Source organism: Orbicella faveolata, unplaced genomic scaffold (genome assembly GCF_042242905.1).
Source record: "Orbicella faveolata isolate gen_17 unplaced genomic scaffold, um_ofav_v1 contig_1, whole genome shotgun sequence".
NCBI lineage: Eukaryota > Metazoa > Cnidaria > Anthozoa > Scleractinia > Merulinidae > Orbicella > Orbicella faveolata.
In genome coordinates this window covers 13027501-13047999 of record NW_028301536.1, presented here as the reverse complement: position 1 = coordinate 13047999, position 20499 = coordinate 13027501, and the positions used below count along the sequence as shown (strand labels likewise).

At 41.1% G+C, this 20499-nt stretch overlaps 2 protein-coding genes across 2 annotated transcripts in view; one reads left to right on the top strand and one right to left on the bottom strand.

Annotated features, from left to right (window-relative positions):
• The window catches only part of LOC110061329 (uncharacterized), a 34212-nt gene that overhangs the window by 1523 nt on the left and 12190 nt on the right, over positions 1-20499 (top strand). Inside the window, exons 2-6 of the mRNA XM_089290058.1 lie at positions 7616-7707; positions 8587-8769; positions 9062-9273; positions 10133-10372; positions 10767-10879. Coding sequence (XP_089146184.1) covers positions 7656-7707; positions 8587-8769; positions 9062-9273; positions 10133-10372; positions 10767-10879 — 800 coding nt within the window. The 5' untranslated portion in view covers positions 7616-7655. The remainder of the gene's footprint in view (positions 1-7615; positions 7708-8586; positions 8770-9061; positions 9274-10132; positions 10373-10766; positions 10880-20499) is intronic.
• LOC149118142 (uncharacterized) lies at positions 1747-2971 on the bottom strand. Its single transcript, XM_089290050.1, has one exon. The coding sequence runs from the start codon at positions 2969-2971 to the stop codon at positions 2474-2476; it is 498 nt and encodes a 165-aa protein (XP_089146176.1). The 3' UTR covers positions 1747-2473.

Genomic DNA, 20499 nt, shown 5'->3' with positions numbered 1-20499 from the left:
CAGACCTCTCTGCTTGTGTCATGTAAATCCACCTGGTTAGCATTAGTACAACTTGATTTACACAACAAAAGCAGTGAGGTCTGTATCAAAACAAGGTCACCTCCAGCCTCGCTGCCATTCAAAGGCCAGGTCACTGAGCGGACAACTGTAAAATGGTTTATTAGTTACCATCTTCCCTTTAATCTGCATCTTTTTAATCATTCATAACTTTCCATGATGTACACAACTTTAGAGAAGACGGAGGAAGAATATTCCTGAACAGTTCTTTTCTTTCGTTCGTTTTCTTATGTGTGTCATTCAACTTACACAGTGAACGCGTGCCACCGACGGATTTTGCCGCTTTACCATACAATACGTTCGTTTAGAGCATATTAAAAAGTCCATTTCATTCGATATTGGAGTAAGGTAGTAGTTTTAAACTAAATTCAGCGGCATAAACCGAAATGACAGGTGTTACCAGGAGCCATAATCGGGGACGGAGACCGTAAGCGCGCGCCATTTCTAGTATTGGGGTTGTCCCGATGATATGGGACAATAATTCTATTTTTAGAACAAATTGCGCCATCGCCTGCGGCACACGCACGTACATGCTGCGAGGATTTTTGCGGATGTCGCGCGGGGGATATGGCGTCCGAAATTCCCGAAATTTTTCATGTTTTTGCCCACAACTCAACGCGTTTACGTCTGTTGGAATTTTGCTTAAGTATTTTCGTCGTAAGCTGCTCCAGTTTGAGTCAAGTAAGACTGTCGAATTTAGGTATGTTCCGCTGTAAGCTTACATATATCGCTCACCAAGTTGTGTTCCGACGGATGCTTCTTTTACATGAGCTGTACATTACTCCACTTTAAATTTCACATATGCTGAAGATTAACAGCTTTTCCATTACACAGCAAAAAACTAGCTGGATATATTTTGATATAGCAGAGCTTCAGGACTTCATAGTTTCCTAGCTCCTCTTGCTACACGCTTGCGAGGAATTTGTCAGTCTATCGCGACCGAAAAGTAAAACAAAATAATTGTTAGTTTGAGTTTCGCTTGAATTGTAAGCAACGCTTGATGTTTCATCAAGGCCCAATAACTTTACGTCCGTAGATGCTGCTCAGTTTTATTCGCGTAAAGATCCAGTAAATTCTCTGTTGTCGATGAATGAGAGCGCCCGCCGATGCGTGTTTTGTACAGTCAGTAAACATGACAAATTGTACTTCCACCGCACTTTCGTGTGAAAGCGTACATCGAACTCAAACAATAACTCTATAGTTTTTAAATATGTTTAAGATTGATAAATGTTTGAGAACATATTAAAAGCTAAACTGAAAATATGTGAATAAAGCAGAAATAATCAGCAAAGTTACGATGACGCTTTCTTTAATCAACTTGGAATAACGATTTCGATTTTGTTGATCGAGTTATCAAAACTCCTTGTCTAATTTTGTTTTCGCAGTGTAAAACTTCACTATGCTTATGTTGAAGAAAGACACATGATGTTAGTAACCTTTTTTGCGTTCGTGAAATTTGTTACAGCAGCTCAGCACAAAAGATAACGAAAGAAATCTTTGTCAAGATTTGTTGACAATTGAAAACACCGACTCGGACTTGAAAGTGCACGAGCTGCACTATGCAAATGAGCTAATTGTACGCGTCAGACTTTCCTTTCAAAAACTTTTGCAAACTCACCAAACAAGCAGAAACAATAAGAAACCGTCAAAACAGGTTTTGGTTATGATGAATCGTTATCTGAGAAACTCACAAATTAACTCGATACCAGAGTAGAGAGTTTTCTTGGTATATTCTTAAGTCAGAACAAACGCAAAAACATACGCGTAAGCTTACAACTAGCGTGAGCAGATCTTATTATTCATTCCCAGCGCGAGATTGAAGTCTTGTTTTCGACCCTGAAAAACCCACCTTTTCCGTTAGCTCAGAGCATAAAACTGCATATAAGCGCCCTGGTTCGTATTCCCTACCTTATTCCCTGCCATCGCTGTGAAAAATACGCAAGAGAATCTCTCAACTCTCACCATTTGATCACGCAACGTGACAACATCCACGCGAGAGCCCCCGACATGTGCGTGAATCCGCGCGGATATATGACGTCAGGATGGCGCAATTTGTTCTAAAAATAGAAAAATTGTCCCATATCATAGGTACGCGCGAATCCCGAGACTTACGGTCTCCGTCCCCGATTGTGGCTCCTGGTGTTACATATTCATGACACAGACGCCATTTTGGGTCTACATTCAAACCATGTTGTTTAATGTCATTGGTTAAACAATAACTCAACACATGCACAACTATGCACAATGGTCAGCGGTATTCTCATATATAACATCTCCCTCCTTTACATTACAATCAAAGAAACAAATGAGGAGAATAAAATAAAATAAAATAAAAGAACAATCAACTCAACATTAATCAATCAGTGTCTGTCATTGTTCACGTTCCAAGAACTGTCCTTTGTTCCAGAACAACTTGTTACAGGTCTAGTCTGATTGGTTTTTTGACTAGTCTTCCACTTCGAGTTGTATACAAAGGCGGGTCTTTAGCTTCCACTATGTCTGATGAAGGTGGCACATCACTGGCTAGGATTTCCTCATCAACTGAGGGATTTAAGTGGTATTCCTGTGGTGAGCGCTCCGTTTGTGGGCTTGCTGGGAATGTGGGTGCCGCATGTGTCTTGTCTGGCTCAGGTTCTGTCTGCTGATTGATGTTTCCATGACGTTTCCGATATCCCATATGAGACTTTGTTGGGTCATTCCTTAGAGCCACTCGATTACGTCTGATTCTTTCGCCGCCTACCTCTACTACATATGATCTAGGCAAGACATGTTTCTGCACTACTGTTGCCGCTCTCCATTCCTTTGACCCTGGCTCCGATTTTACTCTGACGTGATCACCCGATCTGAGAGGTGGTAGCTCTTTGGTGCCCTGGCGGTCATGGTAGTACTTTTGCTTATCCTTGCCATGTTTCATTCTTGCCTTTATCTTCTGGATGCTGTGTGTTTCAGGCTCCAATAGACCACTGCCATTGGTAGTGTTGTTCGTAGCCTGCGTCCCATAGAGAGCTGTGATGGGGACAGGTCAATTCCTGGAAGTGGGGACGCCCTGTACTCTAGGAGTGCTTTTCTCTTGTCTCTGTTCTTTCTCCATAGAGACTTCATTGTTTTAACTGCGGCTTCCGCCTCTCCATTCACCTTGGGGTGTCTTGGGCTTACTAGAACATGTTCAAAGCTGTAACTTTTGGCAAAGGTCTCAAATTCTTTGCTTGTGTACTGGCTGCCGCAGTCAGTGACCAGTTTTGGTGGGATGCCATGTCGACTGAAATGTTCTTTTAGGACTTCAATGGTCTCCTGGGATGTGAGATCCTTCAGTTTGGTCACCTCAATAAACTTAGAGTAATAATCAACTAGCAACAGGTAATGTTCACCTTCAAAGGCAAATATGTCTGAAGCAGTCATTTCCCAAGGCAGGTCTGGGACAGGGTTTGGTATCAAAGGCTCTTTCTGCTGTGCAGGGGCATAGTCATGGCACGTGGTACAGTCCTTGACTTTGTCTTCTATCTGTGCACTCATGCCGGGCCAGTGAAGGGCTTCCCTGGCTCTTTGCTTGCACTTTACGATTCCCAGGTGCGTTCCATGTATTATCTCCAGCATGGCTGGCCTCATCGACGGGGGTACTACGATTCTCATTCCTCGGTAGATTACTCCATCTAGTACCGCAAGCTCATCACGTGTGTCCCAGTATTGGCGGATGCTGTGTGGGACTTGTTGCTTTGTTTCTGGCCAACCGGCTTGAATCATAGCATACAGCTCATGGAGCTCATTTGCTGTGTTTTGTTGGAGTTTTGCATACTTTGGTTCGGAAATCGAGATTCTTTCCAACATGTTTACTTGTATCTCTTCTTCTTCCGGTGGTGCCTCATTTAGACTTGCTCGGCTGAGGGTGTCTGGGAGGACTTGCTTCTTGCCTGGAAGATATTCCACTTTTAGATCATAGCCACTCACTTTCAGCATCATTGCCTGCGATCTTAATGGTGCTGTTGCCATGGACTTGCGCAGTATCATTTCAAGGGGTTTGTGGTCAGTCTGGACCAAAGTTGTTTTTCCCAGAATGTACTCCCTGAATTTCTGAGTACTGAACACGATTACCAGCATTTCCTTCTCTGTTGGCGCCCAATTTAGCTCTGATGCTCGAAGTTTACGGGATGCATAGGCTATCGGCCTTCCTTCTTGCAGTCGGACAGCACCCACTGCGCTCTTGCTGGCGTCACATTGTATGGTCACATATTTTCTGACATCATAGTAGGCTAACACTGGAGCTTCACAGTACATATCCTTAAGCTTCTGAAACGCAGCTGCTTGTGGCTTGTCCCAGTGGAAAAGTACATCCTTTCTGGTTAGTTCCCGCAGTGGTGTTTCGACTTCTGCTAGCATTGGGAGGAATTTGGCCAGATACTGAATAGATCCCAGAAGGCGACGGACATCTTTCGTTTCAGGAGGTGGCATATCCTTCATAGCTCTTACTTTTTCTGGATCTGGTTTGAGGCCTTCTGCTGAGATAATGTGGCCCACATATTGAACTGTTTTCGTACTCTGACCTTCTCAAAGTTCAGCTTAAGGTTGTAGGTTCTGGCGCGGTTGAGAACTGCCTCAAGGACTGAATCATGATGGGCGATGTCACGTCCAGCGATGAGTATGTCATCCATAATGGCGTACGCGTGATCAATATCCTCCAACATTTTATCCATGGCCCTTTGGTACAGCTCTGGAGCTGATTTGATTCCAAATGGTAGCTTTAACCATCTGTATCTGCCAATTGGGGTGTTCATCGTTGTCAGTAGACTGGACTCGTAGTCTAGTTTTATCTGGAGATACCCACTTTTAGCATCAAGGACTGTGAACACTTTTGGCTCAGGTATCTTGGCTGCAATTTCTTCTACAGTGGGGATTGGGTAATGCTCCCGTTTCACTGCTTTATTAAGATCACCTGGGTCAAGGCAGATCCTGATCTTCTCACCTCGACTTGAAACTACCATAGAGTTAACCCAGTCAGTGGGCTGTGAAACTTTGGCTAGGTGTCCTTCCTCTTCCATTTCCTTAAGCTTGGCAGTGATCCTGGGAAGGAGTGCTGCAGGTTGTCTGCGAGGCCCATGCACCACTGGTGTTGCTTTGGGGTCAATCTTGATAAAGTAAGTTCCAGGCATGGCTCCGGATGCACTTTGTAGGTCTGGGTACTGGTCAAGTAGCTCCTTTAGGTTTGGATCTACACGTGCCTGTAACTTATGTACCCGCTGAACCAAGTTGAGTGCTTGACAAACTTTGCCTGACAATATTGGCTTCTGCTTACTATCTATGACATAGAAGTTCACATTTAACTCCCTGTCCTTGAATCTTACGGGAAGAGTGACATAACCTTTGGGTGTGACTCGGTGTTGGCTGTATGACACCAGGGTCTTCTTGGTTTGTTTGATCTGGGCGCTGGGTGCTACTTGCTTGAGCTGAGTAGTGTTAATTACACTTGCATAGGCACCAGTGTCAAGTTGACAATGCAGGGTACTGTTGCCCACCTCTACAACCTCCCACCATTCGTCATTTTCACATGTTTTCTGCTTGTCACTGATGCCATTCATTTCTAGGCTTGCTACATGTAGTAGTTGCACATCACTGTCAGGACCTTCCTCATCACTAGAAAAGTCTTCTCCAGGATGGACCATTTCATGCAGTAAGTTTACATTGCTTTTCTTGCTTCTGCAAACTTGGGCAAAATGTCCAATTTTTTTGCACTTGTTGCATGATTCATTTCTGGCTGGGCCTTTTTCCTGTGGCTTGTGGGCATTGTATCCACGCCTATCACATTTTTGAACTTGGTCATGTTTCTTCTTGGACGAGCCATTCTTCTTAGACGAGCCATTCTTCCATGCAAGTTTACCGACCTCCACTTTCGGGTCTTCACCAGACATCACTTGCATTCCATCCTTGGTCGCTTCGAACATCCGACCGATGTCAATTGCCATTTCCAGGGTAAGGTTTTTACTTTTCTCCAAGCAGCGTTGCCTTACTCGTTCGTCCAGAGATTTGCATGCGATGGCGTTCCGGATCAACTTATTCGACTCTGTCATGTCCAGACCACGGGCCAGGAGCTTAAGATCGGTGACAAAGGAGTCAAACGTTTCCCCTTGTAACTGGCGTCTTCGATCAAATTTAACTGCCGCCATAATTGGGTTCTTCTTTGCTTCGAGGTGTGCTTTGAACTTTCCGACTACTCTTTGGAGTATGTCCTTTTCATTTACATTTTGCGCACTTTCTCCAGATCCAACTTGCACAGTTTCCCATTGGAAAGTGAGGTAAATTTCTCGGCCTTTGTCGCCGACGAAGCTCATAAGGTTGCATATTTTCTCCTTCTCAGTGCATTTGCTGAGCGGTTCTCCGAACGTGAATTCGCAATGTTGATAAAACCTTTCTCATTCTTTACTCAGGTCCGCAGCGGCCCAGTTCATTCTTGGCCAGTTGAACGACGAATTGGCTTATCCTTCGGCCATCCTGATGTGTTTGGCCCTGTTACGTGGCGCTCGAAATCCCACTATTTTGACACCATGTTACATATTCATGACACAGACGCCATTTTGGGTCTACATTCAAACCACGTTGTTCAATGTCATTGGTTAAACAATAACTCAACACATGCACAACTATGCATAATGGTCAGCGGTATTCTCATATAAAACAATAGGTTACTAAAACAGTTAGTCTATTTGCCATTGTTGAACATGAGGGGATTGGAAATCGACATTGCGCCCTCGTTGGTCATTTGATCGGCTTTATAACAAGCGCGCGCTAACACTCATGAAATAATTGTCTTATGAACTATGAACCTTTCCGCAGCCCGAGGTAAAAGGCGGACTATTTTTGATTACACAACCCTAACTTTAAATCCTGGGTTAGTGTCAACCGGCTTTCGAACAACTCGGTCCTGAGGATTGATTTGAAACGTTATCTATAGCATTCCGTCACATACTGATGCGTTCAAGTCCATATTTTATATGCTTCAAAGTGTACCACAAAGTACATAGAGTGTACGTTACACTTCAAACATCGTACAATCTTCTGTTTAATCGCATGATTACGGGTTTGCCTGAAGGATATGAAATACAACAACAAAACAGATATTTTTAAAAGTGCAATAATACCAGAGAGCTTAGGTTAACAGAAATAAAACAGTAATACAAACAAGGACTTACAGGAATTCTACCAGAATGACCGAAGTAAAACTGGACGGGTCCTGGATACGCAAGCTACGGTCGCCGCTTGATTGGTCTTTTAAACGTTTAAATTATAACGGAACCTTTACCCCTAAATTAAATATAAGTTAGTCCGTGAGCGATGCAAATCATTTGTCCCAGCGGGCCAAAGGATAGCGTAATTTGCATAGAAATTGATTAAACGAAAAAATGGAAAACTTAACGCAAGAATGGTAGACATAGCACTTACCTTATTCGGCGAATAAATGATGATGTGTTTCAAAGTTTAAAGAGGGGAAACTTGGCAAAAGAAAGAAAGAAGTATACCAAGAAATCTGAATTAGCAACTATATTGATTGTGAATTTTTTTTTCATTTTAGCATTGTTCTTTGCATCAGTCTCTCGTGCTATGCCAGAGAAATGATTCTTTGGAAAGTTGTTATCGTGGTAATGTTTTTCACTTTATTTGCAGGTAGGTAAACTCTAACAAGAATAGAGTTGAACCTCTCCACAACGGCCACCTTGAAGGCAGAAAAAAGTGGCCGTTGTAGAGAGATGGCCGTTATGGGGAGGGGGGGTAGGGGTGTAACATGACACTCTTTTCGGAATCTACATAGTAATTATTTGTAAAAACTGCATATTGTAACATATAAATACGTAACAAAATGAAAAATACATCAATAAAACAGAAACCAAACAGAAACAGAGACCAAAGACGCTTGGTACGGATCAAGCTTGGTGACCTGTTACAATAAAAGATGAGGTTTTGTACACGGCGCTCGTAAGTCGTTGATTAAATGGCCCTTGTCGGGAGGTTATTTTGGCAGTTGAGGCGTGTTTTAGTGGCCGTTGCCGTCGTGGAGAGGTGGCCGTTGGAGAGAGGTTGAAACAAGAGTGAAGGTATGGACCGTCCGCCGGGACGAAAAAGTGGCCATCGTAGAGAGGTGGCCGTTAGTAGAGGTTCGACTGTAATTCATATGGTCCTTATCTGTTTAAGTTCATGACGAAAAACGTATCTGAGCAAGGGATTTGGGAGAAAACTGATATCGTCTATATTCCCGATCTCTCATTGGTCAACAACAAAAACCTTGAATGTTTCATAGAAAACAGAATAAAATACGCCATTTCCGAATTACCTTTGGCGACTTTCTCAAAGCGATTCTTGGTGCTCAACCTTTCATATGAAAATGATATTTTGCTCTCAGGCAAATTAAACTCATTTTAATATGAATGGTTGTACACCAGGCCTCGCTTTGGTAGAGAGGGGTTTAGGGCTCGGAAATAGGCTATTGTGCTTCGTGTTCATCTCACGTGATCACTGGCTGATACTTTATCTTTATTATTGATTAAGGTTCTATCCGAGCTGGACACATTAAACAAGGTGTTGAGTATAGACAAGATTCGTCAGGTGAAAGCCCCCTCACTGAAAATGAAGTTAATCAAAGTGGTCCTACATCCGGAAAGCTAAATGGAATAGATGATGAAAAAATAACAAAAACGAATAGCGTTAGAGATGAGGCTGAAGTTACCGAAGGTAATGTAGTTTTAATTTTCCTTCTTTCGCTATTTGTTTTTCTTTTTGAAACATTTTGGCGTCACATCGGTTTCATAGCAAAAGGGTTGTTATTGTGCTACTGCAACCCTATGATATGCATATCGCCCCCAAACTAGCTGGCAATTCCTTTTCTCAGCAATGCGTTCAGTTTGGACTAATTTCCAACAACGATACAATAGTTCCTTTTAACGGTCTTCATCTACACATTAAGCTGTATTTTTGACATGAGATATAATGCCGGTCAAATGATTGGCTGTTTGTACTGATATAGAAACAACAGGAGAACAAGGCGAGGGGAAGGAGACAGAGGAGGGAGTTGAAAAGCGTGCATTACCAGCAATGGCTTTGACGCTTCTGAAGAATCCAAAAGTACAAGAAGCTGTTATCGAAAAAGGGATCGAAGTGGCGGGGAAATTGGTGGACAAACAACTCAAGATAATTGACGAGGCTCAGGAAAAAGCGGAGCAGTTTTTGAAGAAAGAGGTAACATACGTGTTCATCTGTTTGTTTCAGAATTCTAAATCCTGATGTATGAGTTCAGTCAAGCTCATTTCCTTGATTCGCGCTCCACTCTCCTTGTCGTATTCTGCTCTTTTGAGGTAGAACGGGGTACCCCTAACACTAGACAAAAGCCTCGTCGCACCTTCTTGGGTTTAAATGCTATTTTGGCACTACTTCAGTAGGATCGATTATATTCCATCCCTTATGGTACGTCTTATCTGGGGGTCCTTCCTTGTGTATGTCTATTAGGTATGCGAAGGGGAAAAAGTAGGGGTTTTGAGACATTCCGCTTTAAAATGAGTTATGTTTTTGCACTCTAGGCTGGAGTTAAACATGTTTTAAGATAAAAGTTATCTTAGTCCCATTAAAATCAAGGATTCTGAAGCCTTTCTGACATGTTTGCGCAAATGGAAACCATTCCTGATTAGTTGCGGGTCAGTTCTGAAATAGGGTATGGAAAATCATATATATTGGTCTGAAATAGGGTAAATGTTACAAGAAAACGCGCTTCATTTCGCCAGCAATATCCTTTAAATTTGGGAGTTTCACCCTGGGTATCTGGTAGAGGAAATCTACAGAGTAAGCGCGAAAATAATTCGAATTCAAAGCAAATCGAATCGATTTCCTTCGCTTAGTATAACAGGCTATTTCCGAACTACCTTTAGCCTCTCTCTCAAAGCAAGTTTTGATGCCCATCCTTTCATATGAAATTGAGATTTCATTCGCAAGCAAATTAAACTCATTTTCATGTGAATGGTTGTGCACTAGGCCTTTGCCTTGATAGAGAGGCTTAAGGCGACTCGGAAATGAGCCATTCGTTCTTATCGTTATATTTCTATAGATCAAGTTAGACATAGAACCGGACAAATCGTGGGCAACCAATAGCCTGTATGTCCCACCAGGATATCACTTCCAATCGTCAATCAGTGATAAAGAATCCTCCTCCAGCAAAGAAGCTCCTGATGTCCCGTTTGTGTACCCAGCAGGCATCGGCAGCGTAATGATGAACGGTTGTTACGGAAAAAATTACAGTAGTACTGATCCTTGCTACAACTCAAGAGCGAAGTCGACTGTATGTTGGGTGAGTGCTATATGAGGTAAATCAAGGCATAGGTCTCAGCAACATCCAGTTGCAAATCAAGTATGTGTTTAGCATGCAAATTGTGAACTTCACTCAAACGTTATAGACAATAACCCTCCAATCATAGGTTGACAGCAACCTAAGTTAGTATACCCATCTTTAATTCATTTTCACCCCCTCCCACTCCACCTCTCTTTATCTTTGTCTTTCCATAACTCCTCTACAAATTCTAAATGCACTGGACAGTTTGCCCTCCGAACCAATGAAGCACATCTGGACTAAAAATGGCTCAAACGATATCATATGGCATAATTTATCACAATTTTTTTAACAAAATTGAACGATCAGAAAAGGTTTGACAGTAAAATGCCCAATGATTTGTTTGTGTCAACAGAACCAGATCGATGGGGCAGCATTCCTTGGAGTAGGATTTGACGGACGAGGAAAGTACAGTCCTGAATCAAGAAAGATGAGCATTGTGCAAAGAAACTGCAAGAATAAAGCAACGTGAGAAAACATTGAGTGTAATAGGTCTTACTTAGTTTACGTCATTTATTAAAAATCCTCTCCAAGGCTTGTTTACTAAAAATCTCTTTCACACCTTTGGCATCTTTGCACAGATTTGGTGTTTTGCTTTGTTTTTGTTTCTGTTTGTTGTTGGTGTTAGTTTTGCTGCTGGGAGAATTTGAATTGACCAATCAGGTTTCAGCAGGCGGGAAAAATTGTACTATCCTTACTTAAATGTATGGTAGAAAACAGCCCTAAGAAAATACTCGCGCTGATTGGTTAAAAATAGTGTTTCTATTTATCAATTAGATTATGAGCTCGAGATTTCTATGAGGTGATAGTTGATGAGGCCGAAGGCCGAATCAACTATCACCTCATAGAAATCGAGAGCGAATAATCTAATCGTTTTAGTAGAATTCTAACTGAAATTTGCTTCAAATAACGATTCCAAATATTTCTGGTCTTAATATTTAACTTCTCGCTTTAGAGAATTCGCGCGGACTGAGTTGTCAATTTGACATTTTCAGTTCTGTGCGCGCTTATCAGTTTCTTTCAAAAAGTTCGAGTCTTTTTTTTAATTCCAGAAACCGTGAATGTCCTTTTTCAGTCTTCTCAGGAATTTAATTATCCTTTTGTTTTTAAATGTTCTTTCAAAACTTCGGAGAAACGAGAACGTTGAAATTTTATCGAACGCATCCGTTTTTTTTTTTTCTCAATAATTTCGAGTTTTTTAAGTCAAGAATCCTTTAAGGGCCCATTAACCGATTTATGCGCGCGCTCGCGCACGTTGCTAAGGAGGTGAAATTTCACTTCCGGTTACTTACGTCAGCCTGAGCGCAGAAAATAAAAATAACTCAATAACTTCCAAATTCGCTCACATTTTAGATGTTTTTCTTTGAGTTTCACAAAATGCAAAGTAAAAAAAGTACAAACAAAGACAAAATAAGGGAAAGACAAAAAAAAAGAGCAATAGAAAGAGAAAAACCAACTCCGTGTGGCTTTGTTTGATCTTACCGAAGTGTGCTAGTAGTGTAAATTGCGCACGCGCTGATAGGGTAACTTCCAATATATATCGGGCGCACTTCCGGTTTCTTTAAATGCTAAAGGAAACGCGGTTTTTCCTTAAATCCAGCCTTTTTTGACGGATTTCGATTAAAGCCAACGTTGGAAACATAGCTATGCATTCCTTTTTCAAAATCATGCTTTTTTCAGAAAATTACGAACTTTTTAATATTTTGAAATTCTCTCAAAATCTGACCTTTTAGAAATGAAACAAAATCTATGCATAGCGTAATGAGGATTTTAATTAAAATATTAAATCAATGAAAAAAATTCCGATAAAGTAATTTGCCTGGGAGCCTTTGCGTTTTTTCAGTATTAGTCACATGACCATCGGCGTTGCCTGATGACGTCATCACTAGTGTTGCTGATCATGAAAAAGTTAAAACACATGAAATAACTCTGAAGTAACTAAAAATGACGAGGTTATATGAGAATAAATTTTCCCTAGCAACGGCTCGAAAAGATCGGTTAATGGGCCCTTAATGTCCTTCTTTTAGTCTTCTCAGGAATTTAATCATCCATTTACCTCTAAACCTTCTTCCAAAACTTCAGAAAAACGATAAAAACGTCGCATTTCGTGGACAACCGACAGCCACCGCACTTTAATTAACAATTAGATTATGAGCTCGAATAATCTGATTGTTTTAGTAGAATTCTTACTAAAATTTACTTCAAATAACGGTTTCCAATTATTTCTTGACGTATTATTAAACTTTGCGCCTGATAAATATCGCTCGGATTGAATTGTCATTTAAAATTGAAGTTGTGTGCGCGCGCGCATCAGCTTTTTCAATAATTTCAACTTTTTTAAATGTCAAGAAACCGTAAATATCCTTCGTTTAGACTCCTGAGGAATTTAAGAGCCAGTTCCTGCAAATACCGAGAATGAGATGACAGTCGCGAAATTTTCGATTTCTTCATATTTTGCCCAAATAACGTCTGTAGTGAGTTGTTTTCGAAAATACCATTCAAAGGTCCTGAAGCGTTTTAGTTTTTTCGAAATTGAGGAAAGTTGGAAAATCGCCATTTTAGCTGCCTGACGCCGCCGAAAATGGCCGAAAATTGTGCATTTTCTTTTCGCTCGTACAGATCAACGCGATGACATCTATCGATATACTTTGGGTAGCTCATAGTGCATGTCTTGCTGTTTCTGAAGCATTAATTTGATTAGCAAGACCTCAAAGTTTAATAATATTTTAGGCCGATACAAGGATCCTCATCGAAGCTCGTGAGCGAAATGGCTAATTTTAGCTAATTTCAATACCATCAAAAGCCCACTGGTACATTGAATTTGAAGTCGAAGCTAAAATTTTCTAAAAGCCCATACTCTGTATTATGATGTGTGAAAGTCTCTTCCGCGGCCCGAAAAAACTAACCCGTCGAGAGACATAAACGTGTGGTACTTAACAAATAAAGAAGCCTCGACTGTGCTCTGTTCTGTTGTAAAGCACGCAGGAAGCGGTAGAGCACGAAAGAAGTGTAGGGGAAAACACGAGACGTAGTCGAGTGTTTTTCCCTACTTCTTGAGTGCTCTACCGCTTCCTAAGTGCTTTACAACAGAACAGAGCACAGTCGAGGCTTCTTTATTTGTTTTATGATAAAGAATCCGATAATTTCCCCGCGAATTTGGCTGAATTTTCAAACCAAACTTTATTTTCCAAACGAGCAAAAGTGGCGTCAGCCGTGAACTGTTCTCTGATAAAGCACGCTAAAATAAGCCAATCACAATCCTTGTTAGAATTGTTCAAATAATTTGATCGGCTAACGAAGCGACAGCTGTCAATCACAAACTGGCCTTCAGCTAAGCTTTCAGTTTCGAGTAGTTTGAGCGGCTTTCGAGAGAAGAACGATGCCTTCGAAGTTCGCTTTTAAGTTAAATTTTAAATACTGATCTAAAGGCAGGTTAAGGTTTATAGTCCAGAGGAATCCGGCCGTATTGTGGCCCATGAAAACGTGCACTTTTCCAGTGGAAATTACGAAACGCGGAGCTGAAAGCCCGCGGATGAAAATGCAAAATGCCGAGTTGAATTTGAACGGAGCTGCAGTTATTTACGGCTTGTAGCCGCATCCAGCAAGATTGCCCGAACTAGCGTAAAAGTTAGAAAGACTAAACGGCTACCACTGGTTCTACTCCGAGCACAGAAGAGAATATCAGAGCAAGCTTTGCACTGACCACTCGTCGGTTCACTTCGCTGAGATGACAGGAGAACGAGCATTACTACACTACATGTAAGTGTTGTTTGAGCAATTGAGCATTTTTACAAAAATAAAGCTTCTCATCGTAAACAGAGACAGTTCAGTTGTTGTTTTCTGTCGTTGTTTTACGTCTTAAGTATAATTTCTGCCTTCGTAACAAATATAATGTCTTTTATCGAAGCACTGTTTAGGTTGAGAATTTGTTTATTTCGCTACGTGTTTTGTCGGCGGGGATCTAGCAAAACTTCTTATTTTGGTACAGTTTTAACACTACTGTTGTTAACAATGGTCTCTGTGAGCCATATTTACTACAGACAAATAGCTCGTTTCCATTGCGTTTGTCTGAATCACAGGGGATGTTTAATTTGGGTCAAATTTGTCAAAATTCCGAAGCAAAAATTTGAAAGCCAACTTACCGTCATCAACCCGTGCTCTGTTCTCTGATAAAGCACGCTCTTTCAGCCAATCAGAGCGCGCGTTATATGGAAACTTTATTATAAATTTTTGTAAATTCGTCATTCGTGAAACCAACATGGAACTTGACCAGCTACCTTCATCAAGAACAAAAATAAGCGAATGGAAACCTTTTTCGTCAATAAGGATACTTGTAATCTCTCTTTTTTTTTCCTTTTAGAGTAACCACATGATAAACTTTTGCAAACATTTGCAGTTAAATCAAAATAGACGCTGCTTTTGGTACATTGTAATGTTATGCAAATTTATTTCGATCACCGGCACGCGCATATCGCCTGAAACTGATTTTCCTTCCGCCTACTGTCTGTTTCTTTTTGAAGGTTACAACTGTAGCACACATTATTCGTTCAATATCGGCAGTTTTGATTTTTGTGGAACACCCATGGCCACAGCCGAACTTGCCTTTAAGCGAAAATAAACATTTTGAAACGTGAAGTTTGAGTAAACAATCGGTTACAATTGCATCCATTATGTTTAGCGTAAATATCCGAACACAACCATTTTATGTAAACAGGTACACTTTACTTTAAAAACAACCGTCTCATCGCAGCATTTCTTGAAATCCTGGTCTGAGACCAGGTAATGCCGATAACAAAGCGCGAGCAGTTGAGGAAACTTCATGATGAACTGTCGAAATGTTGTACTTGTGGAATAAGCAAGATGATTCAACCTTTGTATTTCTTACCCGTGTGCTTGCAATTCTTATGAATACAATTGCCCTGTCTGTTACCACCAGATTTATAAATGAATCGTTCGTTTCTTTAGCTAATATGGTACATACCTCTAAATAAAACACATACTGTGACATCATTTTTTTTTGGAGTGTTCTAACAGTCGTCCGCGGCCACTAACAAAACATAAGCAGCAAGACAGAAAACCACAAAGGCTTCTTCGTCAATCGCACAACGCTGTTCGGATTTCTTTCTTACAAGGTTTCCAGACTTCGCTCTCTTTTAAAATTCCAGGACTTCGCCGTTCTGTTGGCCGGTCCGAATAATTGTCATGGTGTTAGTTGAGTAAGTTCTGGACTTTGTTTGGTGGTCCCAGTTCAGACTATCCGGCAAATGTGGATTGCGTGACAGACAGCCACTTGCAAAGTGTCCAAAGTGGGTGAAGCCCAGGGGTGGGGACTCCCATATGGAATGGACGGTGATGCTTGTCGTCTCGCTTAGGGGTGTAAATTTCGGATTTTGGTCTCGCTTAGGGTGTTCTGGGCAAAATGTCATTATTTTTAGCCGTCAAGGTCTCGTTAAGGGTTGCACGCGAAGAAATAAAACAGAAAGAATTTTGATTCTTTATATTTACTCAATTCATATAAACGAATTCGCCATCATTTAAAGTCACTGTACTTTTTATTTGTCTGTTTTATAAACTGGTCTCTTTTAGGGGTCTGCATAAGCTTCGGCACGCCCAGATTGGTCTCTTTTAGGGGTTAAATTCAAAATTTCCGACGAGCATCCCCGTCCACTCCATATGGGAGTCCTCCCCCGGGGGCTGAAGATGGCGGCCAGTGAAACTGTTTGCTCGTGCAAGTAACGTGGTTCGCACTGTCATCCTAAATAAACATTTTTGGACGAAATTGAAGGATGTAGGGAGAAGGGGGTGTTGTTTAATTCTGCAAGAGGACAGAACTCGACGAACTAACAGAGCCGTCCGCGGGTCCTGCTATCACGGCATGTCTACGTAGATTAATGGAAAGTATTACCGCATTCACAAAAGTTGTGCAAACACCTTTCCTCTTTACCTTTAAAAGACATGTTTGTCGTCCGTACTTTTTGAATAGAAATGCACCGGTGATAGGGCTGGAATACAAAAAGGACAAAGGAGGCCTAGAGGGCATTAGATCTTAGATACGCGGTGTGAGTTTACATACATATTCACCCCTGTTGCCTTCTACTAAGCTATATAGACAATAATATGGGCGCTTTCCAAAAATCGGACACTCAGAAGAGCTAAAATTTTCCTTTATTTTACCTTGAGAATTCACAATTATAGACCTAGCGAACTTCCCATCAATAATTAGGCGGTATAAAATAGTTAGGCATTATGTATAGCTGGTTTTCACATGACGTCACTAAAATTCAAACTACAAAACTATTGATCTTCCTGAGATTTTATTTTAATGATGTATAAGAGCAGCTGAAAACTAATATTCATACAAAGTTTCGCTCCGAATGGGTTCTTGGTTTTGTGATACACCACGCTTGAATTTCGAAGGTTTTGCGTGACGCGGCATGTACATGACGGGGTCACGATGGTTAAAAAAGTGACTTATTTCGGGGAATTTGGCTATCTGAACAGTTCATGTCGTAGAAAAAGTATTATTTTAATGTTTTAGAGTTCCTCGAGGATAAATTCACGCTTTTGTAGCAATACTCAGCGACAGATGTTTCTGTTGGTTTCCGGCCGCCATGTTTGTGCCCATACGGATGGGCACTAGCATGGCGTCTCCATACAAATCTCTATAAATTTGGGTAAAAAATTTCTCCGCATATCTTGCATAAGATAAATTGCTGTGACCAGAATCTAGGCGAGAGTCTTTGCATATTTATTTTCTTTCATTTCCCAGATTCTGGACTTTATCTATTGAACGGTTTTGATTTTTATTTTGATCTATTTTGAATGGTGTGACACTGAAAACCAGCCATTGTAGCCTTATTTTGCGCATTTCAGAGGCAAAAATAAGAGCGAATGTATGGACTGTCTACCGGGACAAAAAAAATGTGTCTGTTGTAGAGAGGTGTTCACTGTGCAGAGGTGACAATTAGTGGAGGTTCAACTGTATAGTTTTTATAGGTTTAAAAAAGAACCGGTAACAGGAGTGAATATGTACGTAAATTCTCAACAGGTATCCATTTAAGACTACTGCCTCCTAGACCTTCTTTTTCCATCCCAGTCATGTCCCTGGTGCATTTCTATATATACCAAAAACCTGGAGCAATATACCTGTATTTTAAAGTTCAATAGGAAGGATGGGTTTTTTTATTAACGCTAATAAAGTCGAAACTTCCTACAACGGCCACCTTGGGGACAGAGGAGAGTCGCCGTTATGGAGCGGTATCAGTAGGGGTGAGATATGACACCGATATTTTCTTAGGTTTCAACATTTTTATCTTAAAAAAGGCTTAGTGTAACATGTAAATTCGTAACACAATCAAAATATATCAAACCAAACAGAAATAGAGACCAAAGCCCTGCGGCATGGATCAAGTTTCGTGACCATGTCCAATAAAAAATGGGGTTTTGTGGACAGCGTTCGTCAGTTGTTGATTAACTGGCCGTTGTGAAGAGGTTTTTTGGCAGTTGGGACGTGTTTTAGTGGCTGTCACTGTTGTGGAGAGGTGGCCGTTGTAGAGAGATTAGAAAAAGAGTGACCGTCCACCGGAATGAAAAAAGTGGCCGTTGCAGAGAGGTGGTCCTTTGTGAAGAGGTGGCTGTGCAGGTTCGACTGTAGTTTCCATTTTTTCACGCATAGAGAAAACACCCTGCTTACACGAGGCGATTAAGGAGCAGTTTGGATTCCCTGTCCACGCCCCCCCGGGGGGGGGGAGCTCCTCGTACCTTTTAGGGGTTAAAAATGAAGTTTTAGTAGCCCTCAGGGTGTTCAGCCGCAAAAGGTCCAAAGTGGGAGCTTTTGCGATGCCTTTTAAGGTATTGAGCCGAAAACAATATGACGCGGGGAGATAATGTGTTATGTAAGAATTGGTATCTTTTAGAGGAGAAAAAACAGGATCTTGGTACCTCTTGGGGGATCTTAGGGGATTAAAATTTTTGAGGAGCACCCCCGTCCTTCTTATATGAGTGTCCCCTTCCCCTCGAAGTCCACGTCGCCATCTTCACTCACTTTGCAAAACGTCAGATATCGACATATTTGGTACAGTGGCCGATTGTCACGCAATCCACATTTGCCTAATTGTCCGAACCGGGACCACCAAACAAAGTCAAGTACTTACTCAACTAACGCCATGACAGTTATTCGGACTGGCCAACAGAACGGCGAAGTCTTGGAATTTTAAAAGAGAGCGAAGTCTGGAAACTTTGTAAGAAGGAAATCTGGACAGGGTAGTGCGATTGACGAAGAAGCCTTTGGAGTTTTCTGTCTTGCGGCTTACGTTCTGCAATTGGCAGACGCCTGTTGGAACACTCCAAGAAAAATGATGTCACAGTATGTGTTTTATTCAAAGGTATGTGCCATATTAAGTGATAGAAACGAACGATTCATCTATAAATCTGGTGGTAACAGACAGGGGCAATTGTATCCATAAGAATTGCAAGCACACGGGTAAGTAATACAAAGGTTGAATCATCTTGCTTATTCGACAAGTACAACGTTTCGACAGTTCATCATGAAGTTTCGTCAACTGCTCGCGCTTTGTTATCGGCATTACCTGGTCTCAGACCAAGATTTCAAGAAATGCTGCGATGAGACGGTTTTTTTTAAAGTAGAGTGTACCTGTTTGCATGAAATGGTTGTGTTCGAATATTTACACCAAACATGATGGATACAACTGTAATCGATTGTTTACTCAAACTTCACGTTTCAAAATGTTTTTTTTTACTTGAAGTCAAGTTTGGCTGTGGCCATGGGTGTTCCATAAAAGTTAAAACTGCCGATATTGAACGAATAATGTGTGGTACAGTTGTAACCTTCCAAAAGAAACAGACAGTAGGCGGAAGGAAAATCAGTTTCAGGCGATATGCGCGTGCCGGTGATCGAAATAAATTTGCATAACATTACAATGTACCAAAAGCAGCGTCTATTTTGATTTAAGGTTACAGTATACCTTCGGAGTCAATTCGTGACATCCATATAGGTAATTCCCGCGAAAATCGTCTCGGTTGATTGCATACGCGCTATAGGGCTGTCAATCAAGAGGTAAACTTTTACTTCCGGTGAAAACGTAAAACCGCCATTTCTCCGCCAATATTTAGCCTTTTTCAAAAAATTTTTTCAGAAATTAGAGATTATTCTTCGACCACTATTTTGACCCAAAAATCCAAATTTGAAGAAAATTGCCGACCCGAAGGTCATCGCGTTGATCTGTACGAGCGAAAAAAAGAAAATGCACAATTTTCGGCCATTTTCGGCGGCGTCAGGCAGCTAAAATGGCGATTTTCCAACTTTCCTCAATTTCGAAAAAACTAAAGCGCTTCAGGACCTTTGAATGGTATTATCGAAAACAACTCACTACAGAGGTTATTTGGGCAAAATATGAGGAAATCGAAAATTTCGCGACTGTCATCTCATTCTCGGTATTTACAGGAACTGGCTCTTAATTGTCCATTTGCATCAAAATTTTCCTCCAAAACTTTGGAAAAACCAAAAAAACGTCGCCATTTCTTAGACGACCTCCAGCCACTGCACACTAATTAAACAGTAGAGTGTTTCTGTCGAGGAACTATCGGCTGATAGTTGCCCCGCGGAAATTTGATGTTCTTAAAACAAATATTTGCCCGAGAAGCGAAGCTTCGAGGACAAATATGCTAGTTTTAAGAACATCAAATATCCAAGGGGCAACTACCAGACCGATAGTTCCGAGACATAAACACTCTATTGTATTTATTGTTCACCACTAAATTTCTTCCGCGCGCCAGTTGAAAAACAGTCAAAACCCACTAAATGCAGATCAATCAAATATTTATTCATGCGTACAGCCTGTCAAAAATGGCAATAATTCGCAACGTACATTGGCTAAATAATACGTTATACCTGTCAGAAAAGTCACTGTTTTTCCGATCTGCCTAACCTCGTGGCCGTCAAACCATTCATTTTGAAAAACACGGCAACCTAAAATCATGAACTTTGGCAAAGAATGTTTTACAAAAGACTTTAGAAGACTACTTTTCAGACGTCGTCTTAGGCAGACTGTCCGTAAAAGTTGAAAGTA